The 20,788-nt window shown below is 29.6% G+C and overlaps 2 protein-coding genes across 2 annotated transcripts; one reads left to right on the top strand and one right to left on the bottom strand.

Annotated features, from left to right (window-relative positions):
- Window positions 1–7: 7 nt before the first annotated feature.
- Window positions 8–5,835, bottom strand: LOC125810856 (monodehydroascorbate reductase 4, peroxisomal). Its single transcript, XM_049490352.1, has 7 exons — window positions 5,659–5,835; window positions 4,551–4,602; window positions 4,236–4,316; window positions 3,184–3,302; window positions 1,937–2,156; window positions 1,275–1,393; window positions 8–910 (listed from the first exon to the last, which is right to left on the bottom strand). The coding sequence occupies exons 1-7, from the start codon at window positions 5,776–5,778 to the stop codon at window positions 176–178; spliced, it is 1,446 nt and encodes a 481-aa protein (XP_049346309.1). The 5' UTR covers window positions 5,779–5,835; the 3' UTR covers window positions 8–175.
- Window positions 5,836–11,944: 6,109 nt separating this feature from the next.
- On the top strand, window positions 11,945–13,539 carry LOC125811007 (glucan endo-1,3-beta-glucosidase, acidic-like). The gene is made up of 2 exons (XM_049490496.1): window positions 11,945–12,035; window positions 12,590–13,539. Exons 1-2 carry the CDS (start codon window positions 11,945–11,947, stop codon window positions 13,537–13,539), a joined length of 1,041 nt encoding a protein of 346 aa, XP_049346453.1.
- The last annotated feature ends 7,249 nt before the right edge of the window (window positions 13,540–20,788 follow it).

Consider the following 20,788-nt stretch of genomic DNA (forward strand, 5'->3'; position numbering starts at 1 on the left):
TGAGGGATTGAGGATAATGTGTATTGATATATACTGTAAAGACAGAATACATGTTTGTAAGATTGAAGCCATTTTCAGGCCGAGTATTTCAAATTCTCTAAGCTAAAATCATACAACACAGCAGGAATCGACGTGTAAAAATCTTCCGTGGGGAAATGCTTCTTGAACAAGACATTTACCACCTTCTACGCCTCCTACCATACCAGTATGCAAAGGCAGCAATTGAAGCAGCCAAAATGACTCCAGCTGTTGCATGCCAAACATGTAAAGGTTTCTCTGTTGCAAGAGTGGAACCCGAACCACTGCTGACAACAACAGCTTCCGATGGCTCTGGTTTATCACTCAATGTCAATGCAAATCCTAAACCCTGTGTTTCGAGATCAGACAAGTCCTCAATTGCTGGTTTGAGCCTTGTGATCTTTGCAATAGCCTGGTACTCCTCTTTGGTTCCACCCTCCAGAAAAGACCCAACGACGTGACCTTTGTTCACCCAGTAAGCACCAAAGCTATTCCCCAAGAAATCCCCAAAATGGACTACATCACCAGTACTGTCACCATAGAACTGCCAAGAGAGTGTGAAGACTCTGGAGTAGAAGAATGGCAAGTAGTCAAACTCCGTTGTTTTCTCTGGTTCCATGATTGCAGCAACTGCATGCCTTGCTGACTTCCTTGCAGAATCAACGTGTTCAAGTCTCCGTGTTTCACCGAAAATTTTAACAGGAAAAGTTGCAACATCCCCAACAGCATAGACTGAGCTGTTGCTTGACTGCATTTGGCCATTGACTTTTATCCCTCCTTTCTCAAGAGTAAGCTGCCCTTCAAAGAGGCTGGTATTTGGTCGAATTCCAATGCCTACTATGACCATGTCGGCTGGTAGTTTGGTTCCATCTCTCAGATTCACTGCAGTCATCTACATAAAAAGTCCCCGCATTCAAGCATCATGTCCAGTATGACTTCAGTGATATGTAAAATTGTGAAATGCAACAGTTGATTAATGTTAGTTCCAGCTTAACAAAGTGACTTGTTAAACTGAGTTCAAAAATCTTCACTCTTCAGTAAAAGTAAACCTTTTCTTATTCAAACAGAAAAGGATTTTAAAAAAGAAGAAGCTGTTTTCAGAAACTAATAAACTGAGTTTGCACTAACAAAGTAACTAGTCAAATTGCGGTTGGAAATGTTCAGAAAGAGGTAAATGATAAAGAAGTTCAAATGAACACTTCTGCGAAAAGCTATCAAGCAAACGCCGCCTAAGTGAAGCAAGCAACAGGCTTTACCTTATCATTGGAGTCAAAATCAAATGATGTCAAGACCGTTCCTTTCACAAACTTAACTCCTTTTGACCGGTAAAATTCTTCGTAGAAACTTGCAATTTTAGGAGTAAATAGGCGGGCCACTAACAACAAAAGAAAAGGAAAGAAAATTAAATGCTTTATATAAACATTAGAAAAAACAACAGGTAACTGTAACTGTAACTAACTCTTGGACTTTGGGTTTTAAGAATTAAGAAACAAATTAGTTTTTCTCATACATAAGTTTTCAATTTCTGATTTCATGTTTCGAGGAAATATGTGGGCGGAAGTCCCCCATTCTAATCAATTTTCATATCTTTAAAGCATTTGTTGATTACTGTGATCACTGTTTTTCTCTACTAATAGCATGGTTTGGAGAGTAAGGCATGTGCTAGATTTCAGATAGCTTTTTGTATTTTCTGGAGGAAATGCAACTACTAAAGTTATACTAATGCATTATTCTCCAGAGAGGGGAAAACACAGTTTTTACTTTTGATATAATTTACAAGCAATCTAAAGAAACTCCAGTAAGAAACAGAAAAGAAAGTTCTCCAACTTCACAAAAGAATATAATTTACAAGCAACCTAAAGAAGCTCGAGTTAAAAACAGAAACGGAAGTTTTCCATCATTACAAAAGAATACTTACTGCAGTGTGCTTCTGGAAAGACCATGGTGACATTGATTTTGCCGATCACCAAAGAAGCAGCACATTCCATTCCTATGTAGCCACCACCAATTACAACAGCATTGCCACCACCGCTGGATTGCATCACATTAACCAGCCTGTTTGCATCAGCCAAATCTCGTAAATAACATACACTCTCAGCATCTGAGCCACTCACTCCAAACTCTTCAAGCTTCAAAGCCTAACAAAACATGCCAACCAAAAGTCAAAGCCTTTATAAATTTCTAATTTCATTGTCCACTAGGGAGCTTGGTCTTTGAGATTGAACTTTGTCCATACCAAATAAAACCTTCGGCATGAACCCTCAGAGGCACACTCATTAATCCAATTCTGTTTCAAACTTCCAATACTGAAGTAAATGAACTCTACTTATCTGAATGTCCATGAAGCCTAACCTCTATGCTAACAAGTTTGACACCTAGTTTCTGCAGGATACATATCAAAATGATTGTATTGGCAATTTTTTTGCTACTAGTTCTTAACATTTTTTTTTTTTTTGAGATAAACTAATTCTTAACATTATTTTCACGGTCCCTATGGAGAGAAACCAAGTAATATATTCACTGATATAAACTAACTATAAAAATCACATGCACAATATTATGAAGACGGTAAGGTATTGTGAAACAACAGAATTTTCATTTTCTTTCTTAGCTGGTACAGCAGAATTGTATTTCAGTATCCACTGACTTCTCTGGGAAATCACTTAAAGCAAGTATCTGGACCTTATTAACAGAGGCAGATCCAGGATGGGCTATACCTTTAAGGTTCTCAACAAACAGCAATATACCCACTGTAATCCCACAAGTGGGGTGGGGAGGGTAGGTTGTACGCATACTTTAGCCCTACCTTGTAAAGATAAAGAGGCAAGGGTAAGATTTGTGTACACTCTACCCTCCACAGACCCCACTTATAAAATTACATTGGGTATGTTGTTTTTTGCTAAGAACCTTAAAGGTAGAACCCATAAGGGTTCTTAGCATTGAACTCATTATATTTTTGAAGTTATGGGTTCACATCTACAATTTGTTGCAAATAACTTTATGTTCCGCGTCAAAAGTACTGGATCCGAACCCAGTAACTTGAAGTTGCATTCCCCCCTGCTTATTCAATCCATCAGAAGAGGACACTACTCTAATGTCTTGATGCATAAAAAATGCAACAAAATATGGTGCTACAGCAGAAGATCCCGAAGATAAATTAGATACCCGAGCACCAGTTGCCACTATGAGAATCTTGTAGGTTATGGTTTCACCAGTTGCAGTCAACAATGTCTTCCGTCTCACATCAGCTGATTTTACACGAGTTCCAAGGACCAGCTCAATTCCTAGAGGCAATAGAACAATCAATGACTTATCAATATCCTAGGAAAGCTATTAAATGCCTCATTCTTTTGCACTAAAAAGTAACTAGAACTATAAGAAATAGCTCAACATAATAACATATTCTAATCACTGATGCCAGTTACCAGCAGCCTTTTTTCGTTGCCGTTCCCAGCTAGTGCATTCCATGAAAAGTGATTAATTTCAAAACCTTATGATGTTTATGGCTATTGAACTTCATTTTAAGTGATTCAAAAACCAGTATTGCTGCAGCTAATTACAGCCCAAGAATGTCACTCTCAAAATCTTTTCCCCTGATTCTAATCTTTCAAAATGCTGGCTAAACATGAAACTCAAGCAGATATTAAATATCAGGAAATAGTTCATGGTCTTCCTATATAAACAAGGTTTCTACTACGTCAAGCAAAGATGACCTTCTGAATGAAAAGCCTAATCCTTTTTCTTCTTTTATGAAACAACTATCCTCTCAATAGGTAGTCCTACAAAAGGTGAGACAAACATCAAACTTGGCTCTGAAGACATCCATATGTGATGAATTAAACTAGTTGGAACAGTCCAGTTAAGCTCTTAATTTGTAATCAGACATTTTTTAAATGAGTTGTATGGGCATGTCGTCAAGTATATGTGATTAATTCTGGGGATTCCAATTCCTTAAGCAAATGTCAACAACAAAATGATGCTGCGACATTAACTACAATAGAATAACACAGTGTGATTCTAATTTTTATAGCTCTACCTCTATACAAGTAATTCAATAACCTTTATAAGTTCAAGGCAGTCAGTAACTGCAATGCTCACTTTGGACAATTCTAAATATATCTATGACAACCATAAATGAAAATTGATGAATTACAATGATGCCTGCTAAAATATTTAAAGGCTATGGCCCATGAAAGCAAAAGATATTAAAAAATTACCGTTTTCCTTGTACCACTTCGGCGTCAACCTTTCCTCATTTGAACCAACACAACAATGAAAAGCAGGCAGACGTGCAGGATCTGCATAGAATAAAAGTTAAAAAAAGAATGAACATAGGAGAGAAAAGAAGAAACACTCATCCAGATAACTCTTGTTAAGTGACTGTAACTAGAACCAGGGAGGATTCCACCATTAATGCTTGTAGGATGTTTCCCCAAAATTACAATGCACAACAAAACTTATCTTTAAATCTAAAGAAAGCATTAACATCCACTTGGAAGATGTCTAAGACAAAAATCTGAACAGGGAGATACCTTCTGGTAGTAAATAACCCTTGCTTAATGCCGGTCGTTCATAAGGAGCAACCTGAAAAGAACAGCAGAAGTTTAGAAGATGAGGTAGGAAACTTCAGGAAGCTCCAACATGAGAGAGCCATCATGCCATCATGTGTTACCATCCAATAAATGATTGTCTCCATAAGGAAGCATCTGACAAATTCTGGGTCTTTGTTATTATTCAGAGTCTGTTGGTTAGTTGATGAGTGGGTGTTACTGTTAGTTAGTTGGTGGATTCAGTTAGATTAACAACTAACTAATACATGAGCTGGACATGATTTTAGATATAGCAATTAGTGTATAAATACTGTAATTGTACTGATCCTAATTCAATTGAATGAAAATATCTGATCCCCTTCTTTTTTCTGAGCTACTCTGTTGAATGTTTCCGCCATTGATGTAGCTCGATTTACTGAAGCTAACAGTTATAGACATTAGTTTTAACTCTAGGAAGGTAAAAGATCAAGATAGATAAAAGGGGCAGATCACTCGAAGCTATGATCTTTATTATTTCTAATGACATTAAATTGGATCAAGATAGATAAATTGCTAAGTTTATGCATCTTTTTGCCTCCTAGAAAATGAATGAGGAGAGGGAGGAACAGTAAAGAGAAATAACCATTCCAGCAGCGCTTCAAGTAGATGGTATGCACTAAAAACTCAATAGCAGATCTACAAATTGTTAGCATTTCTATCATGTGACACTGTTATTGGAATCAGAACAGATTTTTGGGATTCATCCTAGCAAATCAAGTATCACTACGTTCCTCCTAAAACTTTCTAGAAGCTACAGTTTCAATGTGATTAAAAATTAAAATTTAATCTAGTCTCGAAAAGTCATCACAAAACCCCAAATTCAGCTCAGATAAGAAGAAAAACTACTCAAATTGGATTACACGCATAAAAATTCAGAAAATTGAACATTTACAACATTATAAGAAATAAGGAGCAATACACAGATTAAGAAAGAACAAGAAGAAGACAAAAACCCATAAATTAAAGCTGAAACTGAGCTCGAAGAAGGAAAAAAGTAACCAATTTTAAGAGTTAAAAACGAAGAAAGTAATATAAGAGAAGTAATATTTACAGGTTCTTCAGAGATGATGCATAGTTCGCCATGAGAGACACCTCGTTTAACAAATTCATGAGCTGCATAACCAGCAGCAACTCCTCCTCCCAATATTACAAACACAAAGGCCCTACCCATTTCCCCTTTCCCCAAAATTCAAAGGACCAAAAATCCCAAATTTAATATCTTACCCTTTTCAAATTATTTGATTACGGATCATTCAATTAACGTGGGGCTGTAGCAATTTCAACCACTTCTTTTACTATTTTGCCCTTTTCGATAATTCCTTAAATCTTTCCATTTGTAGTTTGAACTTTGAACCATTAGATTTAGAAAATATTCCCTTTTAGTCCTGCTTTTGCATGTTTATTCTTTTTGCTTCTACATATTCAAAAACTTTTTTAAGTAGTATTGAAAACACTTATAAATTTAGCGTGAATTATTAATTTAATCTTTGAATTATTGATAACTTTAAAAGCATTCATTTACTTGATTAATTGAACTTAAATATGTTTTCGATCTTGCAACATAATTGAAATACATTCCTAAATTTTCGTCAAGTTTAGGAGTGTTTTCAACACTTCTTTTAATTTTTTATTAAGAATCTTATGCTCCTACAAGAATTTGAGACCATTTATTACATCATGTGGCAGATTAGGACGTATCTAAGTTTAGTTAGTCAAGTAGAGATGTGTATTTAAAAAAACGTGAATAGCTCGACAACAAAACTAATAATTTGCAACAAATTTAAGAGTTTTTTTTAATACTTTTCTAAAAACTTAACGGGCTCTTAATTATTGGATAATTTATTGTCCATGTATTATTACTTAATATTTGAATTCTAAAGACAAAAAACATACAATATTTATGTAGATAAAAAATATGCATTTTCATGATTTCAAGATTAAATATGTTTCGCAAAGTTCACAAAGGACCAGAATGAAATTCAATTAGTAATAATTTGTTGAAGGATAAAAAGGGAAATTACTTCTTTATTGAAAAATACTACTAGTAGGTAGGGGGACCCACTGAAAGGAGATAAAGCAGTATTATTGTTACACGTGGAGTAGGATATGATCTTTTGCATAGGGATGTGTGATGGACGGTTGATGATCAAGTTGACTGACGTGGCTGTTTCCGGAAAGATCATATTACCGGTTTCTTTTTTCTTTTCTTTTTTTCCCCTTTTGAGGGAAAAATAAAAAGGATAATATCAAATTGTATTTTAAAAATACAATTGATATCTTTAACACATATAATATTGAGGAAATTCCATAAAAAAAAAATTAATTAATAAGTCTCCTTAGCTGTAATTTGTCTAGTTACGCTTCATCACTATAATTTTGTTTGCTATATATATTACCATTTATATAATTTGTTTGTGAATATACAAACAGAAAAAATATATATAAATTATGTATTTATACATTTAGGATTTTTTCATAACTTATACAAATAAAATGTATTGACAAGATAATTATATACAAGCTAGGGCAAACATATATAAATTCTGAATTTAAACAATTAGCAGCTGAATTATACAAATTTTGGACATGCATGGCTCGCATGCATATGGTTATATGTCAGTAGCAAAAAGTAATTTCTCCAAATTATAGCTATATTAAATAATTAATTAGTATGTGTTTACTTAGTCATGTAATTTTCCGTTTAACTCAAAAACTTTAATCTAGCCAACTTGTAACTAAAATTTCAGCTTTACCCTTATTTGTGTATAGTGTGAGAGGAGTTTAAGAGAATGTATAAATCATTTTTCATCGTCGTGCAAGAGATTGATTATTGTTAAAGAATGGTTAAAGTCTCACATTGGTGGTTAATGAGATAAGTGGACTCCTTATAAGGCTTGGACAATTATCTTCTATTTGAGCTAGCTTTTCGAATGTGAGTTAAATCTAAAACCTAATTTCACATGGTATCAGTCCATCCCACCCAATGTTGGAGCTCCCCCAAAAAATAATCAAAAAATTGTCAATGAAATGAATGAACTCTTTATGAGGATTAGGCAATTGCCGCCTAAGTTAGGCCTAATACCTAATTTCACAATTATTAATTATGATTTTTATCATAATAAAACAATACTATAGGTGTAGGAGGAATAGCATGCCGTTATGCTTATTTATTCTACTAGTGAACTTATCGCGCTTTGCGCGGAAAAGCGCGGAGAAATAAACTATATCACACATCTTTTTTCTGAAATAATATTTACTTTATTTAAAAAATAATTTTGACTATGAAAAATTCAAATTAAATCTCCATGTTTAGACTTTCAAATAAAATGTTATTTTGTTTCATTTGTGAAAAAAATATAACAAAACACAACTCTAATTTCAAAAAATTCTAGTAAAATGAAAAATATTTAATTTCTAATTATATATGGTCAAATGCCCACCAAATTCATGATTTATTTTTTCTTTCTTTCTAATACTCGAATATTAAAATCATCAAAAAAATAAAATCAATATTATTTTCAATATTTCTTTCAAACGTAAAATCTAAATAGAAGAAATTATAATATACATAAAAGTCTTTTTCAAAACTTAAGTTTTTTAAATTCTAAACCGAAAGTTACATAAAAACATTATCTATATTTTGTTTTAAGTAAATATGAAAACATATGTATAAAAATATCTTGTTAACAGACCTTTGACTATATATTTCTTCACTAAGTTATCTATTTATTTAATTAGTCTTTGATACTCAAGAAATAATTAAATGAAAACAGGATATCAGGAAATTTCTTTAAAAACACATCTCATTGTATGGTCCAAAAAAAAATAATATAAACACAAAAATAACTTCCATCCATTTTTCAACTAAATAATATTTTTGTGAAATGTTGATATTCATTTGGTGAGTAGATATAAATATAATGGTATTCAATTTTTTTTAATCAAAATATGAAGTTTTTTAAGTTTTCAAGATTCATAAATGCACAAAGTAATACTTAAAAGAAAATAATATGTTCAATCTATTTGAGAATTTATAGAAAAGGCTAACGGACAAGATATATATGCTTCATTAACGCTTAATTTTTTCCTTCCAAAAACAATAGAAACATTACATATCTTAATTAGTATGGAGCAATGAAAAAACATTTAAGTCTTACAAAATATAACTATTCTAACAATTCCTATAATCATACTTAAATATCATGAACTAAAAAACTCATATGCATGAAATTCTGTTTTTTCTTCTTTTTTCTCTCAATTGAATTTTATATCGAACAATGATTCTTCTAGATATTTAATTAGTTGAAATGTGAGTGTCATATATTTGTGGTTATTTTTTTTTCTTATGTACATATATTTTTTATTTCTAATAATTAATTTTCTTAAGCACTTTTAGTCTTTCAATGAAAATATACTATACTGAGTTAAAAAAATTATTTGCAGGCAAACGATAAAAAATCTATAGGTAGATATTTCAAGTATTTTTCTTTTGGATATTTTTTGTGATCATATTATCTAATTTTTAAGAATTTAATTGAGAAATTTCATTCATTAAAATATTAAACTTGGTTGAAATGTTCAATGCATTAATTTGCAAGACTATCATTCCGATATATGTGAGTGAATTGTATTCGCAAGACATCACAGTGAAATTTTTTAAAAACAGAGATCTAATAATATATGATGAAGAAAATATATATATATAAAATAAATTACTTCTACAATTATATATTATATTAAAGCTAGAAATGCATTAGCAACTTAATTTCCCTTTGTGTCACTACATGATATTTTTTATTTATGCTATACTAAAGCTGAAATGCAAAACTGAACTTCCCTTTGTGTCATACATGAATTTTTTGATTTATTTGAAGAATTTAATTCCTTAGAACGAATATGATATACGTCAAACCTTAATCCTTAGAACGAATATGATATACGTCAAACCTCAATGTTTGATTATTATACAAAGAGATCAATGAATATTGGAATGAAATTAATCTAAAAATAAATATTATGAAAAAATATATAAAGAAGACAAAATATATCAAAATCAATACTACTCCAATTAGATTTGAGATTCTTAAGATAGGCATACAAGTATCAATACATTTATTTTTGAGATGGTAAATACAATTAGATATAACATTTTAACTTTTCAAGAATGAAAAGATGTAGTAAAACAAAACTAAAAAGAGTAATAATATAAGTGAGAAAATAAACAAAAAATGTAGAGAGACAAGAAAGAATTTTCTTATTCTTCCAGGTATATTCAAGTGTTTTCTAAATTTTTCAAGTGCATCACACATCCTAAAGACCTCTACTTATATTGTTATAATTAGAGGCATACAAAAAGATAGCAATAAACATGATATTTATTGAGAATGTGGGGAAGATTAAAGGGTGTGGAAGTAGAGCCGTCAATATGGTTTAGGCCCGTTGGGCCGGCCTGGCCTAACCCGTGATTTGATAGGGTTTTTTTTAGCCCATTTAAGAAAAGGGCTTTTTAGTGCGGCATGAATAAGTTTGTCGATTTGTGGGGTTTGAGAAATATGGATAGGGCCGGCCCGTGTGCCATAGAAAATTAATAAAAAATAAAAATAAAATAGAGTATTAAAAATAATAAAAGTTTGAAATATTACAATTTAAATACAAATTATATTTATAAAATATGTACTACATAAAATAAAGTTCCTAAAAATTCTAGGGAATCACTACATATGTCATAGCCTATGGAATATTATCATAGTTTTTGTGTTTTATTATGATCATTGGAAAAAATTAGGTTAATATTTATAATTAGCCATTTATGTTTTTACTTGAAATCAAATTTAATAAATATTATATAGATAATTTTATTTGTGTATCCGATTAGCAAGTAGTAACACTAGTCGATATTTATGATGATATTTTTAAATTATAATTTAATTTAAAAAATTATAAAAAATATACTTTTAAGAAAAGAGGGCTGACCCGGCAAAGCCCGTAGTCCACACACTTGTGGGCTGGGCAAACCATTTTCTGGTCCACATAAAAAATGGGCTAGCCCGGCCTGACCCGTCAAATTGCAAAGTCGGTATGGGTTAGACCAGATGGGGTGGGTCAACCCATATATTGACAACTCTATGTGAAAGATAAATGAGGAGATGGTGGAGGTATGAGTATTATTACACATAATGGTGAAATTATATCTTGAAGTTATGGACATCCATATTAATATAATATATTTACAATAAAACATTAATTATATATAAATAATAATTATATTAAAAATAAGGAGAAAAACAGATAAATAGAAATGGAGGCTATAGAGATGTGTCACATCACTTTGAAACTAGCTATTGACTGAGTGATGTGACACATCTCTATGGCCTTCATTTCTATTTATATGATTTGATCTTAATCAATGAAACTAACTATTGGCGGAGGGAGGGGGGAGCATTATGTGGCCCAAATTATATATCATGAAACCAACCTAATTATAAAGTAAATTATCCTGTGAATTGAAAATTTTCCAAGTCAAGAACAACCAATACACATACATGATCGTTTAATTAGTTGGTTAGAATTATAAAGATATTAATTATATACAGATATTAATTATTTCATTTTTACCCTATATAAAATAGTACATTAATTCTCTCACATAACTTATATTTCATTTATTAGTTGTGAGTTTCTAAATTACAAAATAAATATTGTATTAATTTTACACATAAATAGCCTAATATTTTCTAACTTACTACCAAATCTTATATAACTTATACAAAAATCAATACTCTTTACGTTCATTTTTACTTGTCACATTTGGATTTGACATATCTATCAAGGAAACAACAATTGACATTACTATTTTACTACACATCCCTATAAATTGATGTTTAGTTTATGTCTTGGAGAATAATTTGAAATAAGTTGTTAACGTTAACTGTAAAACATAGGAAAGAAGTTAATTTTTTTTGATATATTAAAAATATCAATTTATTTATAAAATAATGGACAAGAAAAAATAATCGGAGCGAGTACTCGAATAAGTTGCTTTCTTAATGGCTACACCAAATGACCCCATAGTTGTTCAGATAATTAATAAGATGACTAAAATTTCTGCAATTTGCTTAATTTTCCAGTCTTTCCATTTATTATTCCAATACTTGTTTGGAAAAGTCTTTAGTAGGTCTACTATCAACAGTGCTTGACTGGAAAATTAGTAACTTTAGGTTCCCAGAATTTGCTTCTAAATCTAGTGCTTCTTCTCTATATAAGAAGTAATTGTTTGATTATTGTTATTCACATTAATTCTCATTTGAAACTTTCTTGTTATTTCTTACATTTTCATAATGGCTCTTCTTTTTCTCTTCACTAAGAATTTCTCTATTGTACCCATGGTTGCACTGTTTGTACTGTTAATGTGTGGCATCCAAATGACAGGTCTATCTATCTCTCTTGTAAAAATATTTCTTCCATCTCAATTTATATGACATTTTTGAAGAAATATTTAACTTCATTTTATTCTTTGTGAATGTTTTTGATATATAATTAGAGTTTAAGCAACATATACCGTCAGTATAAATAATTTATATAATATCAGGTCAAATCTTAACTTATTATAGCGTGTAACAAATCTTATTTTCAAGATTTTAGATCCCATATTCTCAGAATGTTTAGTTGTAGATATCTTTTTAATGATATGATAATGTAGAAAAATATGTCTTTACTTATACATCGACAATGTTTTAGCGCTATTACATTTTCAGGTCAATATATTATGCACATATTTGTCAATTTAAAATGAGAATTGTAATCTTAAAAATGATTGTCTAAACCTTGATACTATAGATAGAAAATCCTTTATGTTGCCGATGTATATACAAGTTAAAGTCATTTTTATCTATTCATGTGACATCTAGTACTAATTATAAGTTGAGATTTAATTTGGATCTCCTTTTTTTTTTTTTGCTAAATTATTGTTTCCAATAATGCAGGAGTACACTCTGTTGGGGTATGCTATGGAAGAACGGCTGATAATTTGCCATCAGAATCTGATGTTGTAAATCATTGTCATGCCAATGGTATAAAAAAAATAAGACTTTATTATCCAGACACAAATGTTTTGAATGCTCTAAGGGAAAGTAACATTGAAGTACTTGTTGATGTCCCAAATGAACATGTCAAAACACTAGCACAAGATCCAAATCAAGCAAGAAATTGGGTAAACAATAACATAAAAGCCTATTTCCCTAGTGTTAAATTCAGGTATATCGCGGTTGGAAATGAAATCAGCCCAATAAAGCATGTAGAATTTGCTCCATTTGTTGGTCCTGCTATTGAAAATGTTCATAACGCGATAGTAGAAGCAGGATTGCAAGATCAAATTAAAGTCTCAACCGCGACATATTCAACCTTGTTAACAAATACATGGCCTCCACAAAACAGTATGTTTAATCCTGATTGGAGAGGTTTCACTGATCCAATAGTGAAACTTCTTAGAGACAACAATTTGCCATTGCTAGTAAATATTTACCCGTATTTCAGTTACATTTATAATATGAAAGATATACCACTATCCTATGCCCTGTTTAAAGATTCAGGAACAAACTCAGCTGGTTACCAGAATCTTTTTGACGCGTTAGTCGATAGTATGTACTATGCTCTGGAGAAATCTGGTGCACCTGATGTGGAAGTTGTTGTTTCGGAAACAGGATGGCCTTCTTATGGACACCCTGCTGCAACTACTGATAATGCGCGGACTTATTACACGAATTTGATTAATCATGTTAGAAATGGCACTCCAAAGAAGCCTGGAAGGGGAATTGAGACATTTTTGTTTGCAATGTTTGATGAAAGAGGAAAAGGAGGGGATGAAACTGAGAGACATTTTGGACTATTTTACCCTGACAGAAACTCAAAATATGGTCAGTTGAACTTTAATTAGTAAATAAGGCCTAAGGGGATTTATGTTGCTATAATATCAACATAGGAGTATGTCTTTTTAATTACTTAATATGTATAAGGAATAATGGATTTATTTTTTAAAAAAAAAAGATGCTAGTAAAGATGTTTGTTGTAAGCTTTTAAGCTACAAAAAACATGTATAATCTTTTTGAATGACTATGTTGTGTTGTGTTTAAGTTTGTAATCTAATAATCATATACTTAATAGTGTTTTGTCTGTCAAAGAAAAGTTTGCCTCTTTATGTACTTTTTATGTTTTGTTGTAAGGAAAAAAAAGTCACAATATAAGTCTCAACTCAAGAGTGATAATTGTTTTAAAATTTAAATTTCTCATCTTCATTGAATAGTTATTTTCTTCCAATTTCGTGAAGATGTTTGCAGGTTTGTTATAAAATAATAAAGCTAAGAAAAATAATATTGTAGAGAAAGTAGAGATAAAAGATGGCTCCATAGGGAAAATAATGAAAATCCTGGTTTTATATGGACAAAATTAACATGGTTTCTGAGTAAGAAAGTACAAACGCTAACGTAAGGGTACAGAACATAACTTGTGGGATATTATGATGTGGAAATATAATTTTATACTCTACTAGAATTATTAGAGCAACTTTCACATATAGCAAACATAAAAATCATATTTGTATGTTATAGTTATAGTTTGCATAATTGCGCTTCATAACAAACATAAATATGTATATATTTTGTTATACATATACAAAAGAAAACAGTTGTATATAATATGTTTCTGTTTCGGTATACATATACAAAAGATCAATTGTATAATTTGTGTTTGTATAAAGCGAGAAAGAAAGAAAGGCAAAAGAGATTTGGGCAGGGGAATATTTGTATTGTATAATTATAAGTGTATAGGACGAATATATATGTATTTGCATGTGTATATACAATTTTCTCTCGCTTTATACAAATATAAACACAATTTATACATTTATGTTTGTATAAGCGAGAGAAGCGAGGAAGAGACTGGTGAGCGAGATCTGGGAGAGGGGAGAGATTGGAACGAAAATATATGTATATATACAATTTTCTCTCGCTTTATACAAACACAAACGCATTTTATACATTTGCATTTGTATAAAAATGAGAGAGGCGAGGGAGAGAACGAGAGAGGCGAGCGAGATTCACTAGGAGAGAGGCGAAATAGCAACAGTTTGCTATGGGGTACAATAAATCAAACTATGTTTATAGCATTTAATTTGAATTAATAATATGCTATTATATACAATTTTCCCAAATTATTTGTCTTGAGAGCAAAAATTAAAGATAGTACAAAATAATACAAAGGTGGAAATGGCTTACGGGTGCTTATTGGGCGGCCCAAATTAGTAGGCCCATAGAGCTATCGGCCCACGTATAAATTAGATGAGCAGTAAGCCCATAAATATTGGAAGTGATGTATAAGGAACCGAGTATGTGTGTTGGGCCGTAGATGGGCCTACTGTATTGGTAAGGAAATAATGGGTCGAGAAATGGGCTACAAAGCTGACATGAGTTAACATCTTCAACAAAAGTACACTATTTAATTTAGTGAAAATTTCATATATGACATATATTAGACTAATATTTTCAAGTTATAGCAGTAGAATTAAACTTTCAAGTTGTAACAATAAAATATTTCAGGTTGTAACAGTTTTTTTAAAAAAATATTTTTTTTAAAATAATTGTAAAAATTTGTTTTGAAAAAAATAAAAAAAATTCTTTTCTGAAAAAAAAAGGGTAAAAAAAGGGAAATAAGTGTGTTAATTAAATTTGAATTGATTGAATATAATTACTGATTAACATAAATTTAGGAAATTCAAACTAATTAAGAATATTTAGTTCCTTATTTCACTCTAATTTGTTAAAATTAATTAAAAATTTTGATTTCATCCATTTTCTTCCACGTTTCTCTCTATTCGATTTTTTTCCAGAAATCTTGTCACTCTATCTAATTCATATTCATTTTTATTGAATAATCTTTATTTTCTGGACGGCTTCTTATTAGTATTAATAAAACATTATGGTAGATGGGATCCTTCAGGTTAGTGTTCTTTGCGATTTTTTATTTGTATTGTAATACAAACCAAACGTTCAAAAAAATTATGAATAGTGATTCTGAAAAAAAAAACATATTTTGTTTGTGAATAATAGTTTTAATTATGACGTTTTTGGTATGAATATTCACTTTTGAGATTACATAAAATTTGTTTGAAATTGGTATAGATTTTTGTTTAAACATTCAGTTTTTGTATGTTTCTGGTTAAAAAATTACATAACATTTATTTGAATTTGGTATATTGGTTATACCATGTTGATACGATTTTAGAATTATATTTGAATGAATTTCGTATACTATTTGTCTAATAAATGACAATTAATAGTTAAAAGTGGTATTATTTTGGTATTATAGTGACATGATTCTGCAGTGAAAAAGTAACGACTTATGTCATGAAATAGGTATAATTTTGGCATGAAATAGGTATGAAAAATGTGCATAATAATTATATGAAATTTGTATATTGATTTCAGATTTTTTGTTGTGTATAATAATTTGAATTATGGCATTTTTTTTTTAAATGTATAATGTTATATTTCGGTATGAACATTGAATGTGTTCATTATTTGTCTGACGCATTTTTTTTTTGGTATATTTTTGGTTAAAAAAATAGATAATTTTTTCTTTGGAATTTGTTTACTTATACTACCAAGCATGTATGACAATCGATAATGTTTTGGTACGATTTTTGGTTTGATTGGATTTTTTTTTTGGAATTATATTGTAATGAATTTTGAGAATAATAATGTAATGAATTTGGTATACTGTTTATTAAAGAAATGACAATTAATATTTCTAAGTTGGAATTATTTTGGTATTCTAGTGGCATGATCCTAATATGAATAATTGATAACTTTTGGCATGAAATAGGTAAGAAATGTGTGAATAAGAATTGTATGAAATTTGTATATTGATATAACATATGTGTTTTTACTTTTGTATTTTGTAAAAACATATGAAATTGTTTTAAAATAACATATGTATTTTTACTTTTGTAAGCATAAAAATGGTATGAAATTTGTATATTGATATAACATATGTATAAAAGTTATTTGTACTTTTGTATGATATAATATTGACACAATAATTTATTATGAAACAGAAAAATATGCAATTCAAAAAGTGTCGGAGCAGAAATTATTGTCGCCTGGTTCAAAAAGAATTGTAGGGAGACCACAACTTGTAAATGTTTTGCTGATGTGAAATTCAAGAGGTCTAAGATTACGTGCGGTACATGTCGTCGGGAGGAACACAATAGGAAGACATGTTCAAATTACCCTTCTGAAAAAAAGACATAATTTATTTTGATTTTGATTTGGTTGTTTTATTGTGGCAAACTCATGTTTTGATTTATTTTGTCTTTTAAGTTAATGAATTATAATTTCAGAATATTTATTATGTGTGCTAGTTAATCATTTGTGTATTCAGTGTTTTTCAAATGTATACTCAAAAAATAGGCAATGTTTGTATGCGATTGATATAGACTGAAAAAATTAAGTCAAATCTTAGTAGGAAATTGGTATACATTTGGTATCCAACTGACGTTCAAGTGGTAAAATTGAAAAAACAACAACATGTAATTGAGATTTCAACTGAAATAGCCAACGTAAAACTAGTTAATATTGTATCCAATTTGTATAAATTTAGTATTGAATTGATATCCCATTGAAAAAATGAAAAATCAACATGTGGTTGAGATTTGAATCAAATTAGACAACCTAAACAAGTTAATGTTGTATTCAATTGGTATCCAACATATATCCCACTTGAAAATGAATAAACCAAAATGTAACTGATATTTCAACCAAATGAGACAACCTAAACAAGTTAATGTTGTATTCAATTGGTATCCAACATATATCCCACTTGAAAATGAATAAACCAAAATGTAACTGATATTTCAACCAAATGAGACAATCTAAAACAAGTTAATGTTTTATCCAATTTATATACACTTGGTATCCAACTTGAAATTTTAGAACAAAGACAAAAATTAAAAATCTATAAAATTAGTATCCAACGGGTATAAATCCGGGAAGAATAAATCTGGTTGTAAAACAATGCATATTATATATTGTTGTCAGAAATTGTAGCAAAAGAAATATACATCACCCAAAAATCAAAACATGTAATTAAAAGTCTAGACTGCAATAATTAATACAAGTTCTATATTTTTCTCTCTTCAATTTATATTCCGTATTCAAGTGTGATTTTTTTATCATATTTAAGCTAAAACTTAAGAAATCCTTATTAAAGATTTTATGATCTCATATTAACTATATATATCAACAACTTTCAGAATTAAATATACTTATTTCACCAACAAAACAGTATTTTAGATATAGAAAAACACACCAAAAACAAGTTCAAAACTTAAGTAAAACAATTTTTTTCTCAAGAAATCAAGTTTTAGCTTAATTAAAATAAAAAACGACATCAAATTTTCAAAATATAGAATTCTTAATTCTAAAAAAATCAGATTAAAAAAAACAATATCAAAATTTAAAATAAAAAAAAAATCAATAAAAACAAAAAAAAAATAGATTAAAGAGAGAGAAAATTACATGTTAAAATATACGGTGATAAATTTTATTTTATTTTTAAAATTAAAGGCCCCAATAGTCATTAATAAATAAAAGTTATTTGTATAAGTTAAAAAATCCCTTAAAAGGTGTAATAGATAAATACAAATTGATTCTCTCTCATTAATATTATTTCTCTCACCTATTATTTATATAAAAGGAATTGCAATCAATATAATTAAATAATTAATAATATAAAAATATAAAAAGATTAATCATTTTATAAGTAAATTTTAATTGATTTTTAAATGAAATTAAATTAAATTGATATGTTATAACTCGTAATTAAACTGTTATAATTAAGAATTTTTTAAGAGTAGGTTTAAAACTCGAAATATTCTCTTAAATGTGTATATGGTGTGATTTTTCCTTTTAATTTAATCTACTTTTAAAATCATTACAATCGAAAAAATGGTACGTTAGTTTATATTAGTGATGTTATGAAATTTCTATAAATATTTAGCCTTTTTTTTTAAACATGTAGAGAAATCAAAAAATGAATTCACATCGAAAATAATATATGTTGGTCTCTGTACTTTAAATTTGGTTATTATTTCTGATTTCATTTTATACACTCTGACAATGAATAAATCTTTATACTAATGGTGAATTATAATATGTTATAATAAATTACTTGTTTTATTTTTCAGACTACATATCCCACTTATTATTTATATATTATAATTATAATTTATCATTTGATTTTTTTGAACTTTCGGAATGGTGAGAATTACCATGGCCGACCCAACATGTGATATATATAATTCACGTGGGGAGTTTATCTTTAAGTTTTTTGAAATTACTTCATAATTTACCCTCCACAAACATGTGATGAAAATAACGGGCGGACCAAAATTGTAGGGAATATATTTCGTATCACCTTTTTTCTACTAAAGCCCACAACAATATTCCACTTACGTGAATTTGTAGGCTAATTAAACAAGTCCCGTTAATAATTTTTAATTTTTGCCTCTCAAATTTGTAATATAACTTTTGTTACAAAATTTATGTTGTGTAATATAATTTGGTGTCATTGAACTTATTTCTTGTGATATAACTTGGGCCACTAAACTTTTGTCCTGGGAGTTAATTTTTCCCAGACATAATTACTTGTGTTACGCACTTATGTTTTGGAATAATTTCACTTGTTTTAGGACATAACTTATATATGCCACTGAACTTATACCTTGAGGCATAACTTATGTCAATAAACTTAATTATATGCATAGACATAACGTACTTTAACTGAACTTATGCCTTGTAAAAAAAAATTATATTGCAATGTTTTTTGTTTTGCTATTAGTGTATTTTCAGCTATTTATTTTTCACTTAAACAGCTGGGATAAAAATAAAAATAAAAAAATAAAAACCAACAATTTTGAAGACAAAAATTAAAGATCACATTTGTGCGAAAGAAGTCCTATCAAGATTCGTGACTTTTCCATGTCCTTTTTGTCATTAAATATTGAGTTTTGAATAAATTCTTTATAGATATATTTTAAAAATCAATATAAATGTCAATTAATTAAGTTCTGCCTAACCAGTAACCACCATTGTGGGCTTGTGGCTCCACCGCGCATCCACTTCTATGCGTTTGTGTGTAATCTGTTTTGCAGGTTTTTCTTCTTTAAGGAAAAAATGTTATTTCAATGACACGTTTAGTTTCAACTTTACCTCTTTTTTTTAAAAAAATGAAGAAAAACCTAAAATTGTAACTTGAGGAAGCGTAAACTGTGTAATTAGAGAGACTAGTATATGCGCCATTCCTTTAATTTTCACTACGGTTGAGTCGTACAAACTTCTTGTGCGTTTATTTTACTTTTTTATATATATTTTACTCTTCTTAGTGAAAATACTGATTATTGCTACGTGTTAACAACCAACCAATTCTTGAAAGATCCTTCCAAAATAAGTATCAAATTCCAAGTATGTGTAATTAATGAAGTGCCTAACTGGGCTGTTTTATTCATTAATACATTTGCGCGTAAATATGTTACACTTACGAATAATCAACTATATTTTTGATAAGAAGTGGCGCACAATTGGATTAAGCTTCTGTTTATTTTATAACATTATTAGGTGAAGAATCGAATAATTACTAACAAGATGAAAATTCAGATAGTTAATTAATTGAGATATTAAGAATCAGATAATATTGAGAGTAATTATTAAAAAGTAGATGTGAAGTGATAGGGAGCATGTGGAGACTTCCTTAAGAGTAGTTAAAGAGTTAGGCTCACGTCGAACTTCATACATGCAACGCCATGCACAGAAATAGTTAACTTATTGAAAAGCAAAAATTTAATTTCCTCAAAATAGTTATATTGCCTTTCCACATGTCGATTTCTTATGGATTTAGTTCGGTATATATGTTGGCAGCCGTATATATTTATGAGTCATTTTACAATTATTTTATTCATATTTACAACGGCTAAAAAGAATTAAAATATTAATAAAAGTTAAGAGAATTCAATAGTATATATATATATATATATATATATTATATAAATATGAAAATAACTTGCTACCGATCTGTTGCAGCAAAATATTTTGTAATCCAGAGAAATAATAAGTGTACCAAATTACCTCTCAATA

The sequence above is a fragment of the Solanum verrucosum genome, unplaced genomic scaffold, assembly GCF_900185275.1.
Source record: "Solanum verrucosum unplaced genomic scaffold, falcon-dt-bn FXZP01000032.1, whole genome shotgun sequence".
NCBI lineage: Eukaryota > Viridiplantae > Streptophyta > Magnoliopsida > Solanales > Solanaceae > Solanum > Solanum verrucosum.